Below are 24,653 nucleotides of genomic sequence, written 5' to 3' on the forward strand. Positions count from 1 at the left end.
GACTCTCTGCTCTTTCTTAGCAATTGTTGTTGCTGCACTGGCTCTCGTGAAATATATGTTCAGTTCATGTATGGTAAGGCTTTTTTTAAGTAAAAAAAAAAAAAAAAGACCACGAATCCCTTCCCAGGTGCCAGGCCAGGCCAGACTTTGACTTTTGGGTGTTTCCCAATTTTTTTCCCATCGTTTTTTCCCATAATTCCACCCATCCGCCACAGGGGGCATATCATGAATCTTCATTTGCATGATCTGAAGAATGTTTTGTTTAAAAAAAATGTTTTGCTTTCCCTTTGGCGCCTCCAAAAACAAAATCCCAGCTTCGCCACTGTTTTGGCACGTCAGATATTAAGTTGGGCTTTCTCGCGCACGCGTACTCTTTCATTGTGTCGAAGTTGGGCTTTTGCGATGACGTTGCGTGCAAGTTGCGACTTGCTCGCGCAAGTCCAAAATGGGCTGGCGATGAGATTGCATCCAAGATGACTGCGTGGATTTTGGTTTCTCACCAAGCGCCGCCTTTGTGACCATGGCTGAACGCAGATTGTTCTCGATAGTTGCGATTTCAAGGAAACTCAAGGTGACGTACACGCCGCAGCTAAACCACACGTGGAAGGAAAGAGGACATCCTGTACTTATTTTGCTGACTGACATTTGAGTGCATGTCACAGTGGGCAGCGACGACATCACAGCGAGGGACTTTTCTTCCAATTAGCATTTCTTCTGACTTCCCGTTGCACAAGTGAAATAAAAAGTCCCGAGTTGGTGACAAATTTATGATGACAAGCTTGTCCCAAAGTGTGTTTGGGCCTTTTTCACACATCTTTGCCAACTCAAAGCCGGCCGGCCGGCCGTCCGTGAGACGCTTGCAAATCCCTTTCATCTGTTCTCAGGCTGCCATTTACACGAAACAATCTCACAAATCCAGACGTGCATGAACGTGCTGCTGTATTCAAACAAATACTGTGACAAATAATAGAAAAAGAACAATGAGGTCCAATGCCATTTTCATGTAAAAAAAAAAGGCTCAACTATTTTTGTGCTGTATGCTAAAAAAAACAAAGCGGCCCCAAAACGGGATACAAGCCGCCATTCAAGCCATTTTGGACTTGCAATATGAGCGCTTCACGTTGGCAGCTAACTCAAGTCAACCCAGTTTCCAAAAAGCATCACTTTGGCAAATGGGGAAAGATCCCTCAAAAAAAAAAAAAAAAAAAAGAAAGGCCTGGCTAACTGGAGGCAAGACCCGCCTCCAACTCTGGTGGGATTCCTCAAGGCACTTGTGCTGCTTCTTTGGAATATTCCCGTAAAGTACAAGCTTACGGAGTGCCCCCCTTAAAATTCACACCAAATCAACACCAGCAGTTTTGGAGTTACGAGCATGGCCGCGCAACGACTTCCGCTCGTGTCTCGAGGCACGACCCGACAGCGATGATACGCGCTTCCGCAGAGACCTTGGAATGACACCGGATTGCCTTTCAGGAAGAATCCAAAATGGATCGGCTCGCATCCTTTCCGGTACAAATCTACGGGCAACAAGTTGTGCCTCGCTCGCTCGCTCGGGCCCATAATGCTCAAGTGTCATTGTTGTTTACACTTTTCCTTCTTTTCTTTGGCTTTGTCCTTTTGACGCTTGGTGGGCAGGATGAAGGCGGGCTCCTCCAGTAAGCGGCGCGGGCCGGGAAGCCACTGACAGGCGCTGCCTGCTTTGGAGGAAAAGGATGTGAGTGTCTGTCCACCTATTGTTTAGGAAGACCAGATCAGGTCGAGGCTACCGTTCTGCTCCGTCTGGAGGATGTCCGCCCCTTGCCTCTTGGCCCGGAAGGTCGGGTCCAGTTCCTCCGCAATGTTCTGGACCGGCGGCGATTGTCTGCATTGGAAAGGCGACGCGAGCAGGTCAGCGGTTGAGACGCCGTCCAAACAGAGGCGGGACCTCAGCGTTGAGACGGGGCTGGCCAGAGAGCGGTCCTCCACGGGGGAGGGGAGCCCCTCCGATTCCACCTGGCGGTCTGGCGCGGTCCTCCGGTCGTGACGGTGCGACGTCGGTTCTTCCAGCTGCCGTGACATGCGGTTTGACTCCATCTCTTGCTTCTGCATGTAGTGAGCGATTTCCTAGAGACAAACGGTTACTGAGGTTACTGTCGCTCAAGCGAGGAGCAACGCGTGGCGTGGCGTGGTGTGGTGTGGCGTGGCGTGGTCCTACCTCATCCTGAGCCACCTGTGCGACCCGGAAGTCCCCCTCGGGGTAGCGACCACATGACGGCCTTCGGGAGGTCTGACCAAAGACAACGAATCAAATCAAGTTGGAGAAGCGCGTCGTCGACAACCTTGCCTAAAGATGTCCGAATGCGTCAAAAGCCATCAAACAGCGCTTGTAGCTTCTTTTCTTTGCCGTTTAGCCATGTCCCCATCAAGATCATCAGCAGACGTTTAACGCTTTCCCCAACTGAGTGTGACATCGTCTCAGCGCGTTCTCTCACCAATTGCGTGTCTTGACAATCCCCTCTCCAAATTCACTTGAACAGTAGTCGTGTGTGTGTGTGCGTGCGTGTGTCCCATACCCCGGCCAACAAGTTGTTTTCTTGCTCGTGTAGCTTGCGGGCCAGCTCCTCATCATGAAGGACCTGCTGCAGGTCCCCCAGGTCCAGGCTGGTCTGCTTCTTCTTCGAGGGCAACGACGCTCCTAACGGGGCCAGACGTTAAGCAACGATAAGGCTCCAGAGAAAAGCAAAAACCGTGAATGGCTGTCCGAGACGAGCAAAAGGAGGCGGAGAAATCACACCCAGAGGATGATGTCGGGCTTGCATTTCCTCTGGCTAAGAAGGAATCGAGAGTGACAGACACGCTTAAGAAATGAAAGCGCTGGCGTTGAGCTGGGAAACCCCGAAGCGGCACCAAGACCCAAAGTTCGTACACCCAGATGAGGCGGGAGAAAGGAGAGCCCGACCAGAGCCAAAGGAGACGCTCCTCCGCCGCTTCTGCCTTCTCACGGTACCTGGTGCCGAGCGTCTCCACCCGAGCCAGCTGCCGGTTCTCCTCAGAAAGCTCCGCTGCGCTCCCCTCTGCCCTCCTGCCTCCTCGTCTGAACCGAAAGCTTGTTCGGCGGTCCGGCGGCCGTCAGCGATCCTCTCCGGCGGGTCCTCGTGCACGTCGGCGAGCCCCCTCCCCCCGTCGTGACGCCCCCTCCTCCCGTCGTTGCCCGCTCCTCCGCCACCCATGTGGGAAAAGCGGCCGTCCAGTCTGCGCTCCCGCTCGCCGACATCCCGGCGGGATGAGCTCCTCCTTTCCCGGATGTGGCCGTGGAAACTGTGGCTGGCGGAGGCCGCTCTTAGGAAAGCCGTCCCGTGCGGGGGGTGGCTCGGGCCACCGGCCGGGCTTTGGGGGGTGATTTTCAGCGGCGCCCCGCTCCCTCCCACGCTGACGGGAACGCCTCGCTCTCGGAGGACGTGGCCCAGCATCTCCCACAGACGCGGCACGCTGGCGTCCGGGGGTCCGCTCCGGCAGGAGCTCCCGCCGTCCGTGGCAAAGCGCACGCGTTTGTCGGCGTTGTCTCCGCTGCCCCGTCTCGGGCGGTCGTGAACCCCAAGGGATTGGCTGCGCCGCCACCGCCGCTGTTCTCCGGCCTCCGCTGCTCCGGAGGCCCTGTCCTGGCCGGCCCGCGGCGGCCCATTTTCTACTCGCCGGTCCACCTCCCGCTGCCGCTCCTCTCCGTCGGCACGGCCGTAATACTCTTCCTCTGCGACGCTGCCAGGAGTGTAGCGGCCGTGTCTCTCCCCAGGTAGACGAAGTGACAATCGGCGATGGAGAGGCGCCACCGCCGGGTCGCGTCTTTGATTTGCTCTCTGTTCAAAGCGGTCCGAGTGTGCGTGCAATGACTCGCTTGCAAAAGCCCGGCCAGGGTGGTAAGGTGGCAGCGGAGGGCGGCTGTGCTCAGGAGGGTTGCGAGTGTTACAATAGTGCCACCTGCTGGTAGTAGGCGAGTAGAGCGCCTGAGCGGGACGGCGTCCGCTGAGTGCATGCTGACGCTGGCTCGGTAGCGGCGGCATACAAGCGCCGCCGCCGGAGCTGCCTTCATTTATGCCAAACATGCAAACACAAAAGCGGGGAGGGTAGGGGATGCCGTTAGCGGGTTCCACACTTTTACGACGCTGACGTGCCGCTATGCTAGCTGGCTCAATAGGAGTGTCAGCGTGCCAGGGTCAGCGTGCGAATTACGGACGCAAAACGTGGAGGTGTTGCTTCAGTGACAACTGCGCCAGCCTTCATTTGAATACAATGACTCTCTCATTTCTCTCTTTGCTCAAAACAGTCTGTCCACTCTGGGGCTGAGAGAGAAAAGGACTCAGATGCCGGCGGGAGGGCCTTAACTGGGGCTACGCACATTTCTCAAGTGGCGCCATTCGTACGTACGAGAAACAAATCCAATCAATTGCACCCGTACCGACATTTACGACCGCAATTGCAAAATTGGTTCCGCAAAAAGTGCATTCCCAAAGTCTTTCGTCATCATCTGTTCCGGCGCGGATCTGTCGGATTTCAGCTTCCACGTCCAAATCCAGTTTGGCCGAGGGGGGCCTCAGAATCAGCCCGTGGAAATCTATTGCTTTTTTTTTCTGAACAGTTTAGACATGACCTTCGCGTCACAGGGCAAGCTAGCTGGGCCGAAATAGCGTCAGCGTGTTTTGGTCCTCCCATCGGTTGGCCAGAGCGAGCCAAATTCATCTCGTAAGCGCAATGAGTCGTCTCGTGTACAAAACGTGCTTGGAGAAATCAAGCTGCCTTGCCAGCAAACACCTTTAGAAACGCAAAGAGCAGCACATCTGCCTGCCTGCCTGCCTGCCTGCCTGCGTGGCTGCCTGCCTGCCTGCGTGGCTGCCTGCCTGCCTGCGTGGCTGCCTGCCTGCCTGCGTGGCTGCCTGCCTGCCTGCCTGGCTGCCTGCCTGCGTGGCTGCCTGCCTGGCTGGCTGCGTGGCTGCCTGCCTGGCTGCCTGCGTGGCTGCCTGCCTGCCTGCCTGCCTGCCGCTCTCAACAAGCAGGCAAACAAACAAATAAATCAAATAGATAAAAAAATAGCCACTTTAGTGACGTCAGCATGTAACGCGTACCTCGGTGGTGCTCCTCCTCCCTGGCTCTCCTCATCATCAGCTCTTCTTCCTCCTGCATCTGTTTGGCCATTTCCTTCAGACAGACACACATGCAAATATTGATTTGTATGACGGACGGACAGGATGGACGGACGGACCGGAATGACAGCCGATTGTAAAACTTGAACTGAGAATGCCTTTGACAGCCAGTAGGTGGCAGCAACGTAGCACATGCTGGCTAGCTGACTGGTCAGCTCTTGCTGCTTGGCGCTGGTGACCTCCTCACCACAGCAACCCAAAGCTGAAGAAGTCATGATGCCGTGTGTTTAGTTAGGCCCTGAAGGTCTTCCTTCGATGAAACACCCGAAGCAAATAACCTCAACAAATTGCTGGATGCACGAGCGAGCGAGCGAGCGACCGAGCTAACATTTGCCATTTGGCAGTGCAAATGTGTGCCTTTGACAACGTTGCCAGTTACACTGACAGCCAAGCGGGTCAGCTCACAAGTACAATGGGCTTTTTATCCAAGCGCAGAAAACGGTGGCAGGCACCCCCTTTTGATTGGGCTAAGCTTGGGGTTGCATGCAGCCAACGCAAGCTGACTTCAAACGGAGTATGGAGGTGAGTGAGAGCTGGCTCTGTGGCGCTCCTTCTGGCTCTGTTCACCCATGGCTAGCTAGAGGGGCTCTCAAGCAAACGCATCGGTGCCGTTGTTTGACTGGCGCAAAGCGAGACGGGCTCCAAAGCATAGGAGAGTTTGTCACAAGGGGAGCTTTGCTACCGTTTCAGCCCATTTGCAGCCCTGCGTGCGTGCGTGCGTGCGTGCACTCGCTCACCTGGTCGTCCCGCTCCCGCCTCCGGACCTCTTGGGCCCGCCTCCGGATCTCCTCCTGGATGAGGCGAGCGTACTCAAAGTCGTCGTCCTCCTCCCTGCGGCACAGGAGCAGGAGGTGGACATTTGCATCAGAGAGCGACGCAGGGACGAGGCTCCACCTACAGTTGTCTGGACTCTTGCCTCAGCAGGGCTCTGCGCCGCCGCCGCTCCTCCTCCTCATCCTGGAGCCGCTTGGCCACACGGATGTCGTTCTGCACCAGCTGGTTCTTCTGAACGTTGCTGGAGTAGTACTGCTCGACTAAAGCAAACGCAGAGTGGCGCACATTTGCTTCTCCAACGTATACAAAACAAGGCTCTTTGCCGTAGCGTGATCTGTCTGATGCCCGTCAATCATAATCACATGACAGCGGAAAGAAAACTCCAATTTGTTCCGGGAAGGAAGGTCGAGTCGAGTTTATTTGTATCCAGAGACGCTCGCTGCCTTCATTTGAACGGATTCTCATCCCGGCAGATAATCCCGTCGCCATGACGGGGCGCTGTGCTCGTCAGTGGCAGGCAAAGCTTGCTTGGTGTTGGACTGGTACTTACTTTCCTGCTCCTGGAGATTGTGTGCCAACACGCCATCTTCCAACACAGCAAAACTTTGGCACACTGAAACAACAGCAAAGTGCAAGTTCAAAACCACAACAACAACAACTCCGAATGTCAAAGAGGTTTCCTTAAGTGGGCCAAACGTCAAAGCCACGTAGAAGCGCATTTGCAGAGCCGCTCGGGCCAGAGTGGGACCGTGAAGCGGGACGAGCCCCCGAGGCTGCCCCAAGTTCAAGCGGAGGCCAGCCGCACTCTGATTCCTCAAAGCCGAGACGTGGACCAAAGTCTGCCACCGCAAACCGAGCCTCTACGAAGGATGCTGTTCCGAAGCGGACTTTGAGAGCGGATCTCCGGGCAGCCGTCTGCGTTCGCGGCGCGGCCGAGACAAGCGAGCCGCCAAAGGTGGTGGCGGCCAACGTGCGAACGCTGCCAGGGTGTGGCAGAATTGCCGGTGAACTTGTTTTTCCAAAGTCGCAAGCGCAGCGTGCGCCCAACAGGTTTGGAGGCATTCGAGTGCAATAGGGAAAAGCGCGCACTTGCCGCCATCTGAGCCACAAAGCCTTTTCTTGCTCTTGCTTGCTTTGCTTTTCCCAAAGCACAAAGGCGGGAGGGACACCCCCGAGCGAGCGAGCGAGCGAGCGAGCGAGCGAGCGAGCAGTATCAAGTCCTGGTCCTAAGACGTGCCATTCGCAGAGCGCCAATCGGTTTCCAGCCACCGCGCTGGACCGGCCGGCTCTGCCCAATGACGCTGCACACTGGCTCCTTTGTGTCGGGGGTCCGATACCAAGGACACGCGAGGCCGTCATGAGCGCGCGCCTGAGAGCGAGCGGGCCAAAAGCCACAAATTGGACTTTGAGAATGTGGCTCATCCAGACACCTTCTCCTCCTGACTTGCATGTGCCCATACAGTGAGAGAAAAGCAGTCATGCTACAAAAAGACAAACTCACCTGAACACAAGTGTTTCGTTTTGCTCTTAAAACAAGAAGATCTGAATCAGAGTGATCATCAGCGTGTCTTTTGATCGCTCACCTTCCTGCACACGGGGGAGGTTGGATTGGTCGATCTGGAGCTCTGCCATCACTGGGCCATCACTGGGGCCATCATTGGGGCCATCATTGGGCCATCACTGCATCGAGCGAGGTGCTTCCTAACAAGGCAACATTGGAGAGTCACCGTCACCGTCACCACTAGCACAACATCGATGACGGCTTTTGCTTTCAACGACTAAAAGTGGTCAACTGGTTCCTCCCAAGTGACACACTTCCAGTAGCTTCAATTCGCAAAACACATTTGTGTCGGAGTACGAGACAGTTTGAAATGGAGCACCTTCTTTTTTTTCTTCTTCCCCCTGTCGCAGCAGTGACTTTTCAACAAGTAGCCGTAGCCGTAGCCGCCGACGTTGACAACCGGCAGCCCAGCGACAACTTTCGTCGTCCTTCCTTCCTTGCGTGTCCTGCAGCTCAACGGTACAAATCGTTCGTCGTTAAATGAACCCAACAGTTGCCGTCCGTTCAAATAAAACAAAAGCCCAACGTGGACATTGAAACTTGAAGCCGAGGTGGACTCACTGCGGTGCGGTGAGTCCAGTGTGAGGATATCGGCTGCTGTGTTCGCGTGTTTCCGGGAAGTCAGGATTCAGCCCTTGTGCCAGATCGAGTGTATTCGCTACTTTCACTCAAAAATAGATCTGGCCTTGATTTCGTCAATAATCAATGTCCACTGCTTGCAAACAAAAAAAAAAAGGTGAATTTGTTCGACGCTTCAGTTTTCTGCTTTGGAAAATGTCCACTGTCTTTGAATGCGGCATTTTTTTTCCCCCCCAACACGTTACAGACAGACGCCTCCAAACAATATCGAGTCTTTGGGCCAGGCGGCCCCCCCGAGGCTTAAAATGCACGGCAGATCATCAAATCTATTGCCGAGCTCAATTTGCAACCATACGTACACATACACAGTTGAAAGCGCAGTCCGCCAACACTCTTTAAGGATGAGGAAAACACAGCTGATTAAAAAAAGCTGATGACGTTGGCCGCACGAGCACGGTTCAGGCAGGGTCAATCATAGCACACAGCACCTAGTGTGGTGGCATTCCCATTCCGCCCGCACCAATTTGTAGGGAAATCGACTGTCTAACTCCCCTGCTTCTTTTACTTGAATGAATTGAATATCTTAGCCATGGTGGCGTTTGACTGCAGCCTTTGGACTGTGAATGGAGACACCGAGTACAGAATGAGAGAGAGTTCTTGGGCCCGGCTGGTGTTCAGGATCCACGGGTTCGAGACCCGCTTGGTTCCAATTGATACGCAGAATTTCGACACCTAATGTCGCCCCTTACTGGTTGATGCTAGAACACATTTATGTAGTAGACCACCAAATTGGGAGCGCTGTTCCGTTGGTTGGAGGAATGGGGTGTCAAACAGAAGGTGGGGTAGCACGAGAGTTACTTAGAAAATCACCTCATTTTTCAAATCATGTTTTCCAATGAGGATAATCAGGAATACACTATCAATGTGCTAAATGATCGATCGCTGCAAGCGTCCGTTTCGAATGCAATATCTGCATAAAGGCTTATTTCCAGCACCACCCCTCCAGTGTGGTCCATTGTGTTTGCTAATTGTGTTAGAAGGCTAATGGATGATTAGAAAAAAAAACGTGTAAGTATGTTAGTTTTAGTGGAATTGTCTGGGTGACCCCAAACTATGAACGGTACTGTCAATATGTACATTAGAGAATGCTAAACGTAGTACACTGATGCGAGATTGGAATTAGCGGACAGGTGAGTTACTTTGCATCTGGACTTGCACCGGGTTCGATTTTCCAAGTAGGCGTCCATCGATATTATACGCATCTTTGAGTAGTTGCACATGAAATGAAAGTGTCGTGGCATATTGCTCACACTGAAGTAGTGAGCTGTCTCCGGTAGCTAATCTGTTTGACTGCAAATGTCGGACGCATTTTTTCATGGGAAAGAAGGTGGAGGTTTGGAAGGACGGCCGGACGGACGGCCAGGGTTGGCCAAAGGAAACGTACTCATTCTTGGACTGTCAATCTTCCTTCACTCAAAGCAAATCCAAAGGGCGTACATGTTTGGGGGCAGGCAGTACTGAAGTCTTCATCCAAAGATTCAACGTTGTTGGGGAAAAAGGCAATTTGCGACCTTCACTAGCTGAAGATGCATCACGGGCAGCGCTTCAAATGGCTCCAAATGATTGGGACAAACGTGAGCACAGATTGCGTGTGCAGCGTGAAACATCTTACCGGAGGTGCATCCAACTTGTCCAGAGTGCGGGCGGGCCTTCTTCCCAAAAAAGAGGTGAGCCTGCTTCGGACTCCAGCCTCAAAAGCGCAACTTCAAAGTTCAGGTCCATCCAGAAAGCGACGAAAGCAGGAGAGAATGTTTGTGCAGGTATCCCACCATGGCTAAACCGAGATAAACAAGTTAAACTAAGCTAAGCCAAGCTAAACTAAGCTAAGCTAAGGTAAGATAAAGTAGAACCACTCTTGGTTTTGGACAGAACACAAGGCGCTGGCTGGCTGGCTGGCTGGCCGGCTGGCCGGCCGGCCGCACGAGCACGGTTGGCTGGCTGGCTTGCTTCAAAAGACAAGCAACAGTTTAACACAGGGTTCCGATGCTTTTTTTCTTTTCTCCATTTTTTTATTATTTTACAGCAGAAAGAATAGAAAGCATTCAGAAAACATCTTCCGTATTTAAGGGCATTTCAAAATGTTTTGCATGGCTTCAGCATCGGAAATCTTTTTTTTTTTTTTTTAAACATATCCATCGAGTCAGTGACGTGTGTACATGCACAGTTACAAAAATAAAAGCTACAAAGAGAAGGGGAAGAGGTAGGCTTGGGTTGGCTTGGATCGGGTCAGGTCAGGTCAGGTCAGGTCAGGTCAGGTCAGGTCAGGTCAGGTCAGGGGGTGAGAAGAAAGCAAAAACACACCAGGAGAAGAAGCAAAGGGAGCTGGAACATCAGAAGGCAAGAAGAAAGTCACAGAACAGGGGAAGACAGAGAAAGAGCAGCAGCTCAAGAGGAGAGGAAAGCAGATCTAACACTAGTTGATCACATGCAAAGTGTGGAGGAGCCCGAGCTTCCTATCAAATTTGGGCCTTTTTTGGGGGAATTACTGTTGAAAACGTGCAGTTGGGCACCATCTGGTTTCTCTCCAGAAACTATCAAACGCTCGTCTTGCATAAGTGCGCCCGCGCCGCAACCGAGGCCTCTTTATTGCTGTGTGTTGACGAGCGCAAGACGTCGCCAGACTGAATACCCGTTGTCCGCTGGGGGCAGGACGGGGCCAAAACGGCAAGCAAGAGGAAAAGCACATTCTCAAGTGTCTCGCCGGCCGTCCAAACACAGTTGAGCTTCTCGTGCCCTCGCTCGCTCGCTCGTCTGTCCATTGGACGTCAGCAAGAAAGAATATGTTTGTCCTCTGCTTTCCTCTGCCCTATTTTGACACCCCGCCCGCCTAAAACACAGGACCATCTTGGACATGTACGCAGCGACGTCGCCTTCTGTATTGTTGTTTCACAAACAAAAAGGCTCATTTCAAGCAGGCTGAAAAATGGCCCCCAAAACACACGCCGGCTTCTTGAGCGCCAGCCCTCAGAGCCACGCCGGTTGCATACTACTGATTCAAGGAAAGAAAGCATGCATCAGGTGCACTTTTATCACCCACTTAACTACTATGACCCATGCAAGCCTAACAACCCCCCTCGCCCCTTTGAGCCATTTTGCATTGGCTACACACATTCCGCCCGCACACCTCTGGGGGGGTTGGGGGCTGGTGCTTTGCAACAAACATCAGTAGTGGCGTTTCCAAATGGCGTTGGAGGAAGCGGTGCCAGCGACAGGAAAGAAGGAAGGGAGGAAGGAGGGGAGGGAAGGGAAGGGAAGGGAAGGGAGGGAGGGAGGAAGGAGGGAAGGGAGGGAGGGAGGAAGGAGGGAAGGGAGGGAGGGAGGGAGGGAGGGAAGGCAGGGAGGGAGGGAGGGAGGGAAGGCAGGGAGGGAGGGAGCAAGGAAGGAAGGAAGGAAGGAAGGAAGGAAGGAAGGAAGGAAGGAAGGAAGGGAGGAAGGAAAGACGGCCAGAAGGCAGGAAGAGAGGAAGGAAAGACGGCAGGAAGGAAGGAAGGAAGGAAGGAAGGAAGGAAGGAAGGAAGGAAGGAAGGAAGGAAAGACGGCCAGAAGGCAGGAAGAAAGGAAGAAAGGAAGGAAAGACGGCCAGAAGGCAGGAAGGGGAGAGAGAGGGTGTCGAAAGCTACATGTGGTCGGTCAGGCAGGCTCCATTGAATGGCGGTTGGACAATGGCTTCCTTTCCCATTGGAAGCCACCGTACAGCCAGCGGAGAGGAACCACGTTGAAGTGTCCGCAACTCAAATGGACGAAAAGAAGCACTTTTGCCAAGAGGCACTTTCGACATCATCTGTATGCGACAGAACAATTGCCAAGGAAATTTGGCCAAAGTATTGTTGAATAAGCAAGCAGGATGGGAATCAAGCCACTGAGACAAAGAAAGGCTGCTCTGCAAGAATTTCAGCATTGGCCGTGCGGCCGCTTTCCCTCTTACTGATTGAACGTCAGGAGGAGGAAGCAAACAAACAAACAAACAAACAAACACACCGGGCTGCTTTTCGGCGACTTTTTCTGGCTGGCGCTCGCTTCGACTTTCATATGGCATGCTTTAGCAAAATGTTTCCTTTGTTTAGAAGAATGAAAAAGAATTTCCTTTGGAGAGCGTGGTGGCCACTACTGCTTTGTCCCAACCGCACCGCACCGCACCGCACTCGCTTGCCTTGTCATACTTTACATGCACCTAAGTCCTTTTCTGTACACTATTTACAAACAATATAGCTGTACTTCTTGGGCATTCAAAGAAAACTATACAAACATTTCTTTATGTCTCATACTTCTTTTTGGCCCTTTTTTTTTTCAATGAATAAAATAATATATTTCTAAAATACAATCCCCTTTGGGTAAGTGTGTGTGTGTGTGTTTATTCGTACATACTTGCGGCCTTCTTTGTATACAGAAATGTTCATTCAGTTCATGCTCAGTTTTCAAAAATATGGATTTGTCGATCCCCTATTTTGGGACAATCTTGGAAAGAATCTCCAAGATGTCAAGGCAATGTGCGTGATCTTCCCTTCCAAAACCAGGCTCGGAAGTTCATTGAAAAACAAGCCAAACCTGACCACCAGCCCGACTCTGACGACAACAACGATGACATCGACAAAACAAAACGAAAGAGCAGCTAAAGTCAAGAAAGGCTTAGCCTGCTACCATAAAATACACAAGCAAAGGCCTCACTTAGCCCAATGTCATGCATTTTTTTCCCTCCCTTCTTCTTTTTCTTGGATAGGATTCTACCACGCGGACCCTGGGCAAACATTCGACACGGAGGGACAAACAAACAGCGTGGAACAAATTCACGTCGTCAAGTAACAACAGGCAACTACTTGCTCCCTCCTTTGACGACATTCGCCAAATGTCCTGGGAACAAATAAAAATGAGTCACTCCAAAGGATTTGGAGTCAAGAGTCTTCCAGCATGGTCTCCCTCGTGGTGGCGGCGGCGGCGGCAACAGCAGCGGCAACAGCGGCGGTGGCAGCAACCTTGATTTTCCTCCACTTTTGCTGAGTTTGTCAGGTTTGTCCGTTGTTCTCTTTCAAAGTGCAAAAAAACCCCAAACAATGGTGTGAAAAGTGTCAGCATGGGACGCCCCCCCACACAAGTTGACGAAATTGCAACTCTCCACGTGAAAATGTGTGCATGCGTGCGTGCGTGCGTGCGTGCGTGCGTGCGTGGGGGAAAATGGTGTTACCATAGTCACTTTGCACTAATGCTACATTTCGTCCAGTTCAATGTCGTGCGTCCAAAGAAAAAAAAAGACAAAGAAAATGAAGGAGGCGTCGGAAGAGCGAGGTCACATTGCGAGGGAGGGCGCCTTCTCACCGGGTTCATGTTCCCTGGCTCTTTTCAATTCCTTCACCCTGCGACACACACAAACAGAAAGCGAGAGAGAGAGAGGCCGTGAACGTTGGAAGTCCCCGCACGACGTCGATGGCGGCAGCGTTGCGAAAGGAAGCGCTCGTCATCACGACGCCAAATCACAGCCGACGCAAAAAGGCAACCGCTCAACCCATTGGAGAACACCATGAGATGGATGATCTCCTCACCTGCTACACGACACCAACTTTTTATGTGCACACTGCAATCAATCTCAGTCCTCTGTCGCCATTCCAATGTAAGGAATTGCAATTGAAATGCTCGGGCCTCCTCCCCCAAAAACAAACAATCATTTTGGAAAAGAAAAGAAAAGAGCACCCATCCACGCTACAATCCTTTTCTTTGCATGCATGTTCATTTGGACACGGTTGGAAGTGGGAGCATCCGTACATTACAGACAGCCACAAAGAAAAATGTCTTCACCACTGACTCGCCAATCTTCATTGGGACTGACATTCATGTGCTACTCGCCGGAGGTAAGAATCCATCATTCCTGCTCTCCCAGTGGGGACAGGAAACTTTTTGTTGTTGTTCCCCACTTCTGCCATTCATGCTTTTTCCGACAGTTTCAACTTGAAAGAGTTACGACGCTGTCAAGTGGCACGAAACAAGACAAACGTTTGGCCAGCCAGTAGAGAGAGACAACTTGGCCTCCAGCATGCAGCCTTCAGGCCAACACTTGACATGCAGCAGAGTAAGACAAAAAAAAAAAAAAAAAGGCAACATTACCCTGACTGAAATTGAACCAAGATCTAAGGAGAGAAAGACAGGTCAAGGGAAAAAGGCCCGTGGCACCGTTTGTGTTAGTTGGCTCTGCTTTGGAGCGCTTCAATTCACCCGTGGCTCCGCAAGGCAGCCCTCATGCAAGCAGGCAGCAAGCGAGAAGGAAGGAAGGAAGGAAGGAAGGAAGGAAGGAAGGAAGGAAGGAAGGAAAGAAGGAAGGAAGGAAGGAAGGAAGGAAGGAAGGAAGGAAGGAAGGAAGGATGGATGGATGGAGGAGCAAGTGGCTGGGAAAAGAGGCAGCGGAGGGGCTGAGAGAGAGAAAGAAAGGGAGAGCCACCAACTGAGTTGCTGAGGCAGCACTCACCCGCTTGAACAGTCTACGGTCCATCAAGGGGCTTGCTTGGCGTAAACAGCAAAACACCACACCACACAGCTAGGTTAGCACACAGCAGCGAGCGAGCACACAATTACAGAAAGAGAGGAGAGGGAGGGAGGGAGGGAGGGGCGGGGGAGGGAGGGAGGGAGGGACGCTGAAGCTTCCAACCCCATCTGACCCAAACAACACACAGTCAATCAAGGAAAAGGTCAAATGCGGGAGGTGATGAATCCGTCCAATGGATTTGAGGCACCCAGCGCCGCCGCAAAAGGCTTCTGGAATTCGGGGGGCTACCTGTGGCGGCAGCGGCAGCGGCGCAGAAACCTCATGATCTTCCTGGCCGCTTGATCCTGCCTCTTGGTGAGCACACTCCCCCTGCAGGAAAGCAACCCGAGTGGGGAATAGCTCACCACCAAAGTCAGACAATGATGACCCACCAAGGGGGGGGGGGGGGGGGTGTTGTCTCGAAGCTCACCTCAAAGGAAGCTCTTACGTTATCGACTAAAGTTGCTTTTTTTCCCCCACACATTACGTTTACATTGTCAATGTCACAAGCACAAAGATGTATTTTGTGTCAAAAGCCCTAACCTTACACGTTGATAAGCTAGGCAAGCAGACCTCAAAAGAAAAAAAAAAGGTTGACCATCATTTCGGAGCTTTGAAGTGGCAACCCTTCGGAAAAGACTGAACCTGATGGCGGTGCTTCTGGTTCTGGTTGGTGATTGGAGCCCGTTTCAACATTGAAGGCCAAAAGGCACTTTGACTCGGATGCTTCAACGTTACGGCGCAAAGGCGCATCCTTCCTTTCGGCAAATAGCGCGACTTGGGTGGGGAACGGACCGGGATTTTTACGGGAAGGAGCGTTACAGAAGGCGCCATCTTTGCGCTGGAATTGAGCGCCGCTGTGCTCGTTAACGCTACCCACACCCGTCGAGACAGACAAAAGGCAGTGTCGCACCTCAATTTGCGGCGCCGCCCCCCCCGGGCAGCGGGCCCTCGGCGCTGGGCCGGGAGCCTGCCAAACTCCTTGTAGCTGCGGTAGCCTCGCTGAATGAGCACGGCGGCCCTTCTGCTCCGCTGGAACTTCTTCTGCTGGCGGTAGCCGCGGAATCGACTCTGGATCAGGATGGCGGCCTGCGTCATCTTCTTATAAAGTGCGTACTGCAAAGCACAAGAGGACGACGGGTCGGGTCGGGTCGGGTCACGCCGCACCGCACCGCACCGCGCCGACTGCTCGCGGCCGGCTCTCGTCCACGACTTTACCTTCAAGGCTATCCACGTAAGCTTGCGGAAAACAAGAAATAGATAGGCAGCGTTAACTGGGCACTGCGGTGACCTCCCAAATGGTTTGAGAGAAAGGGGCAAACAAGTGCAGCGGAACCCACGGCCCACTTTGCCAATGCCCAAATGGATTCGGCGCAGTCGCTCGGCTTTGGCGCCGCCGATGCATTCCCGTCGTTTCGGTTCAGTTTTGGCCGGCTCGCTCGAGGAAGCCCGGGTTCCGCTGCAGAGTCAATCCGAGTCTCCGCCTACCTGCTTGTATTTGTCGTAACAACGCCGAATTACGGCAGCGGCGACTTCCTGTTGTTCCCCAAGCGGCCGCCCCTGTCGGAGAGTAGAGCGGCACGGGTCAGAGGTCGAATCCCACCTTAGGAACGAGCGGCTCCGTCCGGCCTCCCGGTGTCTTGGAGCCCGCGTCCGGAGACGAAGGCCGACGCTCGCTCTCCAACTTGCCAAAACGTCCTCCCTGGGATTAGCTGGGAGCTAAGAAAGGCGCCGTAGAGGACAAAGGACAGCAAGCGCTCGCTCGGAGGAAAGGCTTAGCAAAGTGGTAAGGAAGTGAAGAGGAGGGGAGGGGGGCCGGGTGGGGGGGTAGCTGAAAACAAGCGTCAACGGGCTCCATTCGCCAAACAGCAGAGAAAGCGGGGCCGGACAATGCCATACAACATGCTCTGCTCAGGCCGCTTTCCCATGCCGACATCCCTCGGACGTTGTTGTCACGTGGTCGACAGCAAAGCGAGCCGCGTGAAAACCCCAAGCTAAGCCATCAATGTCTCCAGGGGGGAGGGGCCTATACCTTGTACTTGCGGAAGGCGGTCTGAACCAGACGGGCGGCCCGGTACAGCTCTCTTTGCTCCGGGTCGGATAGAGTCAGCTGGGCCAGGTCTCGCTCCACTTTGCTATTGGAGGTGCTGACAAAGCGGCTCCAGTCCGCCGGCGACGCAAGCGCCGGCCTCTCCGAGGGCCCCTCCCCCGGCTGGGAGGCCCCGGGACTCGGGCTGGGCTCGGACGGTGGCGGATCGCTGTACGCGGCGGACCTGCGGAGAGAAGGCCGCTTTGACGCCTCCGGCACTTGTTGGAAGCTTCATGTCCATGATTTCTCAGCGGTCCGCAATCGTTCCACAAGGTGGAAATGGGAGGGAGGGATATCTTTGTTGCTAGCGAGCTTTGCAAAGGCCGACACCCTAGGAAATCACCATGTCCCATTGCCACTAGCCGCAAAGTGAGCGAGCGAGCGACTTTTTAGAGCAGAGCCAGCCGCGCGACGAGAGCGGACAGGCCCGAATGCAAGAAGACTCCCTCCCTCCCTCCCTCCCACCGTACCGTAAGTGTAAGACGCTGGGCAGCTGCTCGACATCTCCCAAGTAGTTGGCCAGCCAGTTCATGGTGTTGTTCACCCCCGCCGTGTCGACCGGCAAAGCGTCAGCGGAGGACAAATGCTCCCTCTTGATCCTCTCCGGCGTGGCCTGGATGATCTGCTCGGCCAGAGTCATCATGTTTGCCTGTTTTGTCGGGACAAAGGCGGACGGACAGCTGAGAAAAGTGTCGTGAAGTGCTTTTGCTCGCATGAGATGAATGGCGCCTTTGGAAAAGAAACCAGAGCAAAACCAAAACCAGCTGCATCCATTCAACGGAAGTCGTGGCTCTCACCTGCAGGTCGTCCATCTGTGCCAGATAGTCGCCACGGTCCGGCTCCTCCCGATAGCACGGCATTTGGGCGTCGGCCGCCGCCGCCACGGCCAGCTGCTCCCGCCGGCGGCGTAAGCAGCCAAGCGGTCGGCGTAAGCAGCCAAGCGGTCGGTCCTCGCCCAAAGCGCCGCTTCCGCCCGGCCCGAGGCCTCTCCTCCCCACGTCGCCGCCGGCGTCCCTGCTGCTCCATCCGGCCGTCCCCGCGCCCAGGCTGTCCGAGGGCCGGCTGTCCGAGGGCCGGCTGTCCGAGGGCCGGCTCTCGGGGCTGGCGTCGGACGGCCGCCGTTGCCGCCGCCGCTCCAGGCTAAGAGGAACAGACGCGGCCTTGTCGGGCCGTGTCTGAAACTGCTGTGGGTTGGGTTTATGCTTTTTGGCCGCTGGGAGGAGCTCCCTTTGGCCCTCGCTGCTGTAGTAGCTGGAAGGCTCTGACCTGGGCCTCCTCAGGTCTGCAAAACACACACCGTGTTAACGTTAGCTGCAGCGACGCACAGGAAAGGACGAGCCGCCACCGTGGCCGGCGCGAGTGGACGTGGATGCGGATGGGGTTCAGCATGCGTACATGGTTGTGGCAGCACCTGCTCTTTTGTCACTGGGCCAGCCGAGCATCCGGCCGTCGGCGGTGTCGGGCGCCGGCGAGTAAGACATGCGAGCGGCGGGGGTTAGCGGAGCCGCCGCCGGCCGCTGCTCCCCCCGCTGCAGTTGCTCCAGACATTCCGCCAACTTGGTATGGCCTCGAGAGCGGGCGATGGAAAGAGGCAGGCGGCCCAGAGAATCGGGAATGGCCAGGGCCCGCCTGTCCCACTTATACAGGACGGCGGCTGCCTCCAGGTGCCCCAGCGCACACGCCCACATCTGGAGCACAAAAGAGAAGCAAAGGAGAGGAGACGTGGGAGGGAGGGGCTGAATCCCGAGCTCAAGCGTTGCGCACGCAATCACCTCCGAGGTGCTCGCTTGCTTACCAGAGGCGTGCAGGAGAAGTGGTCCACATTGAGAGGGTCCACTTCTAACTCCAGATCGATGCTATCGGCATGTTTGGTGCTGCATTGAAGAGCACGAGGACAAAATGAATTGACGACGTGCCAGCCAGAGCGAGCGGAGCCGATCGGAGCGGGCCGGCAGCGTACGGGTCCCACCGCCACTTGATGAGCGTCCGGATGAGGGCGGCGTAGCCCTGGCCGGCAGCCAGGTGAAGGAGCGTCATGCCTCGGAAAGTCTCGGAGTGCATTAAATGTTTGGACTTGGCCCAACAAGCTCTGCTCATCATCTTCTCACAAACCACCACCACGCGGCTCTCGAAGGAGCCGGCGGCACCCTGCGATGGGAAGAGAGAGTCTTCACGTTGCGTTTCCGCCGACACGGCAGCGGTTCCATCTATTGTGTTCCTAGCGCACGATTCTTTGCCGAGGACGTCCATCACTAGCTAGGAATCAGACGATGATATAGCGAGCGGGGGAGCCATCTTCCCATTGTAGTGGGGCGAGCGCACTGAAGTGGACCGTCCTTACAGAACAGGTCAAGAGCGCTTTGGCGCAAGTGGATGTGTGCATTCTGTGCTGTGCCAGTAGCTGGCCTGAGCGGCTGTTTACCTGCGCCTGGCTGCTGCTGTCTCCTGCGCCTGCCATTGCTCCGGCACTCCCCCGCTGCTGGTGGCTGGCCATCTCCGCCATCCTCCTCTCCATCTGCTCCAAGCGCTCCAGGATAGACATTCGGAACTGGTTATCTGGCCACAGAGGAGGAACACAATCCGGCCCGCCAGCGTGAAAAGAAACGCAGGCGTCGTAGGCCGACCGGAAGAAGGACGCGTGCGCACGTGTCGGGGCCGGCCGCCCAAGCCTCGTAACCGTCGAGCCGTAAATGACGAGGTCCCTCTTCTGGCTATCTGACTGAGAAGACCAGCATCAATCATGGGCGTGCGTCATCCTGGCCGAGATGCTGCACCCGTGCACGGGTTTCTCCGGCTCCCCAGACAACAAAGGGCCTGCGCAACGCCGAGAGTGCTTCCGTAGCGCTTGGGTGGCGCCACCCGCACCCTACCCCACCCCACCCCACCCCACCGTCTGTCAAGAGACCTTGTGTCCATTGGAAGGGGGACTGACCTGCCAGTACCTTGGATGAAAAACAACACTGGCCCTTTCTTCAACCTCCAATTTGAATGTTGACAAGCCAATCAGAGACCAAAGACATGCCTGACAAGGCCACAATTATTTGCCGTGCGCTCTTGCACTTGCGCAGCAAACTATGAAGGCAGCAGTTGCCAACAGTTCGAAAAGGGCGAGCTCGCACTTCCGCCGTTACACTTAAACCTCTTGAGTGTCGTCTCACTTGTCAAGTGCTCGAGGCAGACTGCATTAGCATTCCTCATTTAGCCACCATGAGGCTGTTTCTGTGGAAACCTGTCGCTGACTGGTAACTAGGTGACAGCAGCATGGCTGAGTGTGTGCGTGCGTGCGTGCGTGTGAGAGTGAGAGAGAGTATGGGCTCCCTTCAATTGATGAAGGGGAGGAGAGCAGGAAAACACGGAAAGACGGTGCTGGGCGGGCGGGCGCACCTGGCTCTGCGTCGCTGTGGTCGGACGGGACGCGAGCTGCCAGGCCTTTGTGCTTGACAGCTGACTACGTGATTGTGGGCCGACGTTGGGTCCAACAGGCAAACGTGGTGTCAGTGGCTGCTACGTCGCTGTGGCGCCGCGGCGTCGTGAAAGTACGTATATATAAGTATGTATATACCAAAGGAAATCTTGCTTGATTTCATATAGTAGTCGTCTCCGGCCAGAAGTGGACGTTTCTATCCAAGTCCAACAGCGACAACACCAGCGGAGCGGACGGCATGCAACTTCAACTTCTTTTCACGCGGCCTCGCATACGCAACTCGTACACACACTCACGGACACTTACAAACACACACGCACAGTGACGCACTCCCACGTAAAGGCACACACACACACTGCAGTTCTAACCTTCGATCTTATTGTCCATCCATCGGGTAGAATCCAGCCCGAACGTGGGCTAAGAAAAAACAAACAAACAAAGAAAGAAAAACAAAAAAACACGCCTCTTTTGTTTGTTGGGAGGCGCGGGTGTCAGTCACCGCCACCGGTATCCTGACCCACGCCAGTCGCGCCGTGGCCGCGTCCTCCCCCCCGCACGCATATTAAAAAAGAAGAAAAAGAAAAGAAAAGATAGGTCAATGTTGATCCCAGACTCTGAGACAAAGAAAAGCAAAAGCACATCTGTGTGCAGTGCCAGCGCGTGGCAGCTCCTCCAGAGTCAAACAATGGAAGAAGCGAGAGGAGGAGAGCAGCGCCGGCGCCGCCGCCGCTCGCGACTCCTCTTGCTTTAAGAGCCGCCCCAGTCGGCCGCCGCCGCTCGCTACTCCTCTTGCTCTAAGAGCCCCCCCAGTCGGCCGCCGCCCCTCGCTACTCCTCTTGCTTTAAGAGCCCCCCCAGTCGGCCGCCGCCGCTCGCTACTCCTCTTGCTCTAAGAGCCCCCCCCAGTCGGCCGCCAGCTCCCCCGCTCACGGAACGCTCGTGTTCACATACTCCACAATTGCGAGCCTTTGTTTACTGCCTTTCCAGCATTCAAACAGGTTTGTCGTGCGGACGGTGCCCTCTCCCTCCCTGCCTCGCTCAAGCGCATCATCGCGATAGTTCCAGCAAACACGCCCACCCGCCCAGGCACACACACACTCCCTGGGACCAGGGTCGAGAAGGGTGGACGCGCAGAATGTTATTGGCGATGCCGGCCGGCTGTGTCCTGCAGGCCCAGGCTGGCTCCCAAGCCACCTGCAATGCTGCAGAGGAAGGGGGAAACGCGTCCCTTCCCCCACGCTGCATTATGACAAACCGAGGCAGGCTGGCTCTTAGCACGATCACAACATCCAGTGGTCCTCCTTGGCCAAGTTGCGTGCGCGCACCGCTGCCGACTGAATCCAAAACCATTGGCATCCCACTCCCACTCCCTCCCTCCCTCCCTGGCGGCGGGGCCGTCTGCAATGCAGCTGTCCCGGGAGCCCGGGCCTCGCCATGTCAAGGCTCTGGCGCCGCAGTCTTGCGTTTGCTCGCAGCCCCACGCGCACACTTTGCTGCATCTCGTCGTCTCCTTTCCAACTTTGGACAGCAGTTGGCTCAATATGAAAAGGGGCAACATGCGGTGGCGGCGGCGGGCATTATCGACTTCAACAGAAATCTTTTGGACTGGGGACGCGAGGCACAAGGGAAGGACTGTACACTCCTGTGAAATTTGTTGGAGATTGTTGAAAGAAACAAAGCTTGAGCGAGACTTACCATCCAACGAGAGCCAGTCGTGCTGAGAGGAGGGCAGTGAAGGAAGCGCGCGGGCCTTGTACTCAAAAACCACCGAGGTGGAGATGATCTGAGTGCTGACGGCCACCTGCAGCGTCACCAGCCCTGTGTCGTGAGCTGAACACACGCAGGCAGCCACAAAGACGGACGGACACGCGTTCAGGAGGGTCAGCCTTTCCTTCCGCCATTCGTAGCGGACGTTTGTCCAATGTGGTCTCACCCGGGCAGTAGCAACGCAGCACTCCCGGTTGGATGAGCGAGGCCGGAACTGCGATCTGGTCGAAGAAGCAGCTGTAGTCGGAGGCCGCTTCTTGCCACGGTCCCGTGATCAGCACTTTAACGCCACCCTTCCAAACGCACACGCAGTTGGCAGAGTCAACAACAACAACAACAGCTGCCACAACAAAAGTCATTGCTCATTTCCTTTGCTCATTCGATGGCTATTTTGGACGTGACGTGGCTGCACATGGCGAGCGCAAGAGAGTCTCTCCCCTGGTCAAAGAACAAGCGGGGAATAAAGACAACATCTTAATCTGGCTCCATTGGTTGCGGTGGTGCAGAATAGCAAGCAATTGGCTTGAGTTGTCATGGAGCTATTCTGCTCCAATATTGGACATCTCTCAATGGAAGGCAGCCACAAAAAAGACGAACGGAAAGGAATACCTGGCTGATCTCTGAAAAACTCTGAGATACAGCGCTTGCTTGACTCAAGTCATGATGCTGTACGGCACTTTGCAAGCGCAAGCAAATGAGCTGGAGATGCTGCTGCTGCTGCTGCTGCTGCTCTGCTGCTACTGCTGCCATCCAGAGTACAGAAGCCAGAGTTACAGCTGGAGTGCTCTGAAACCTTTCCATTCTCTCTCTCTCCCTCACTACCGTCTTGTGGACACCAAATGGAACGTCACGTTGAGGCGGCGTACAGTACACCCCGCAATAGCGCGCATCCAGATGAGCTATGGGACGAGCACGCAAAATACGCAAGCCATGTCAGCAGCGCTATTTTGGGTTCTCTCACGTCAAACGCTCGCTCACCTCAGGATAGGACCACTCGGGAGAGTAGTCTGTGACCATGAAGAGGCGTCCGGCGGCCTGGAGCATGCCCAGAGCGCCGTGCGCCACGGCCGCCGACACCACATTCATGTAGGAGAGCGAGGCCGGCTCCCCGCCGTCGCAGCAGGGCTGAAGGCAGTGCTCGGAGGGGTTGTAGCCGCCACCCCTGGCGTCCTCCTGGCCTCCGCGGGGGCCGGCGGCATTCTGCCCCTCCGAGCCCTGCGAGGCCACCAGCTGCTGAGCGTACAGGCTCCCGCTTCCGTCCACCGAGATGAAGTCGTTGATGAGGTCCGAGAACTGGTTTCCAAAAGAGATGTCAAAGTGATCCAGGCTGATCTCCATGGCTGGCCCGGCCGCCGCTCCCGAGTTAGCCCCCAAGCCCTGGTGGCTGGCGACAGCGCTGTACAGTCCCTGGACCAAGCTGGCTCCCTGGAGGAGCTGCAACTGCAGCTGCTGCTGCTGCCGCTGCTGCTGCTGCAGTTGCTGCTGGTGGTGCAGCTGCTGCTGCTGCTGCTGCTGCTGGTGCTGCGGCGAGCCACTGCCGCCGTCCCCGTTTCCATTGCAAAGTGGCAGACCTTCGCCCGCACTGTCGTTTCCGCCTCCCCCATCGGGTGCGTGCAAATAGTGCTCAGCGGCCCCTCCTTCTCCATTGCCTGCCATGCAGGCCGGCATCGGAGCGTCCGGCTCGAGCGGATTCTCGGCGCCATTTTCGGAGGTACTCCCGCTCGCCGGCTGCTCCGGACCCGTCACCTCCTCGTGCTGGTTGGCCAGGCCGGCGAAGGTCCCCTGGTACTGTAGCAGCTGCAAGGATCCAGTTTGGCCGCCGCTGTCGGTGGGTGAGCCTCCATTGCAGTTGGCTCGATGCTGCTGCTGGTGGTGGTGGTGGTGGTGGTGGTAACCGTTACGAGCGGGAGATTCGGTCTTCACCGCGCGCAGCCCCAGATAAGCGGCAGGTTCGTGGGAGCTGTGCTCCATCGGCTGTGTTTTCTGGCCCATGCAGGACCTCCCCCGCTGAGCCTGGCCGGATTGAGGAGCATCCTGGAGGAAGAAACCGGGCAAACGGTTCTGGTGTGGCACGTAAGGCCCAGACATGGCTCGAGCGTAGCTCAGCGCCGAAGCGCCGGAGGCGTAGTCCCGCTTGGCGTCAATAGCGCTAAAGTCCATTTGCTCCAGGGTGGTGCTGGGACTTAAAGCGCCACCCGAAGGAAGCAAGGATCCCGCGGGGGCCAGCGTGAGGCCCTCCCGAGCGGAAGCGGCACAGGGCGGCACGGACACGCCGTTGACGAGCGCCCCGTGCACCCGGTAGCCGCTCTCCTTGGCCAGCTGCCGCTCAAAGGAGGTGTCTTCAGTCTTGATGTTCTTGACTACGGCCGGGCTGAAGACGTATCCGTTGGCAGTCACGGAGGGAGAGCTCCGCAGAGTGCCGTCGGTGGCCCCGCAGGAGGAGGGGCCGCAGTTTGCTTCCGTCTTCATTGCACTGCCTCCGTAGGTCTGGCCTTGTTTGGGGTTGTTCAGGAAGCAGTCGGGGTCAAAGCTCATCGTGGTTTCCGGGACCTTGATGCTTCCAGAGTCCAGACTGCTGGAGAGAGCCAGTTCCTGGGAAACGCCAGCTGCCGACAAGATGGAAAGACCGTCGCCCGGCGCGTCGCCCGCCGCGCCGCCCGGCGCGTCGCCCGCCGCGTCGCCCAGCGCGTCGCCCGCCGCGTTGCCCGGCTCCCCCGC

The 24,653-nt window shown here is 55.5% G+C and overlaps 2 protein-coding genes across 5 annotated transcripts in view; both read right to left on the reverse strand.

Annotated features, from left to right (window-relative positions):
* Positions 1-496: 496 nt before the first annotated feature.
* Positions 497-8,343, reverse strand: ccdc187 (coiled-coil domain containing 187). 4 transcript variants are annotated; one of them, XM_037246236.1, is made up of 13 exons: positions 8,071-8,343; positions 7,829-7,955; positions 7,532-7,649; positions 6,499-6,561; positions 6,085-6,208; positions 5,912-6,005; positions 5,097-5,169; positions 2,987-4,060; positions 2,553-2,674; positions 2,195-2,266; positions 1,925-2,103; positions 1,767-1,861; positions 915-1,697 (listed from the first exon to the last, which is right to left on the reverse strand). In XM_037246236.1, exons 3-13 carry the CDS (start codon positions 7,578-7,580, stop codon positions 1,573-1,575), a joined length of 2,070 nt encoding a protein of 689 aa, XP_037102131.1. In that variant the 5' UTR covers positions 7,581-7,649; positions 7,829-7,955; positions 8,071-8,343; the 3' UTR covers positions 915-1,572. The 4 variants fall into 4 exon arrangements, with proteins under 4 accessions (XP_037102133.1, XP_037102131.1, XP_037102130.1 ...); XM_037246235.1 differs by having other exon boundaries at positions 7,829-7,961; XM_037246237.1 differs by having other exon boundaries at positions 915-1,694; positions 7,829-8,337.
* Positions 8,344-12,422: 4,079 nt separating this feature from the next.
* The window catches only part of camta1a (calmodulin binding transcription activator 1a), a 90,538-nt gene continuing 78,307 nt past the window's right edge, over positions 12,423-24,653 (reverse strand). The window contains exons 9-23 of the mRNA XM_037246381.1: positions 22,914-24,583; positions 22,102-22,228; positions 21,864-21,998; positions 19,168-19,301; positions 18,715-18,893; positions 18,541-18,619; positions 18,157-18,433; positions 17,543-18,027; positions 17,216-17,394; positions 16,689-16,929; positions 16,145-16,216; positions 15,875-15,895; positions 15,570-15,772; positions 14,906-14,986; positions 12,423-13,496 (exon numbers count right to left, since the gene is read on the reverse strand). Coding sequence (XP_037102276.1) covers positions 13,430-13,496; positions 14,906-14,986; positions 15,570-15,772; positions 15,875-15,895; positions 16,145-16,216; positions 16,689-16,929; positions 17,216-17,394; positions 17,543-18,027; positions 18,157-18,433; positions 18,541-18,619; positions 18,715-18,893; positions 19,168-19,301; positions 21,864-21,998; positions 22,102-22,228; positions 22,914-24,583 — 3,950 coding nt within the window. The 3' untranslated portion in view covers positions 12,423-13,429. The remainder of the gene's footprint in view (positions 13,497-14,905; positions 14,987-15,569; positions 15,773-15,874; positions 15,896-16,144; positions 16,217-16,688; positions 16,930-17,215; positions 17,395-17,542; positions 18,028-18,156; positions 18,434-18,540; positions 18,620-18,714; positions 18,894-19,167; positions 19,302-21,863; positions 21,999-22,101; positions 22,229-22,913; positions 24,584-24,653) is intronic.

This window comes from Syngnathus acus, chromosome 2 (genome assembly GCF_901709675.1).
Source record: "Syngnathus acus chromosome 2, fSynAcu1.2, whole genome shotgun sequence".
NCBI lineage: Eukaryota > Metazoa > Chordata > Actinopteri > Syngnathiformes > Syngnathidae > Syngnathus > Syngnathus acus.

Coding starts and splice junctions, on each gene's coding strand:
- ccdc187 (XM_037246236.1), bottom strand. CDS start 7,580: ATGGCAGAGCTCCAGATCGACCAATCCAACCTCCCCCGTGTGCAGGAA. Junction 2,267..2,552: donor AAAACAACTTGTTGGCCGGG/GTATGGGACACA, acceptor GTCTTTGGTCAG/ACCTCCCGAAGGCCGTCATG. Junction 2,104..2,194: donor CACAGGTGGCTCAGGATGAG/GTAGGACCACGC, acceptor GTTTGTCTCTAG/GAAATCGCTCACTACATGCA.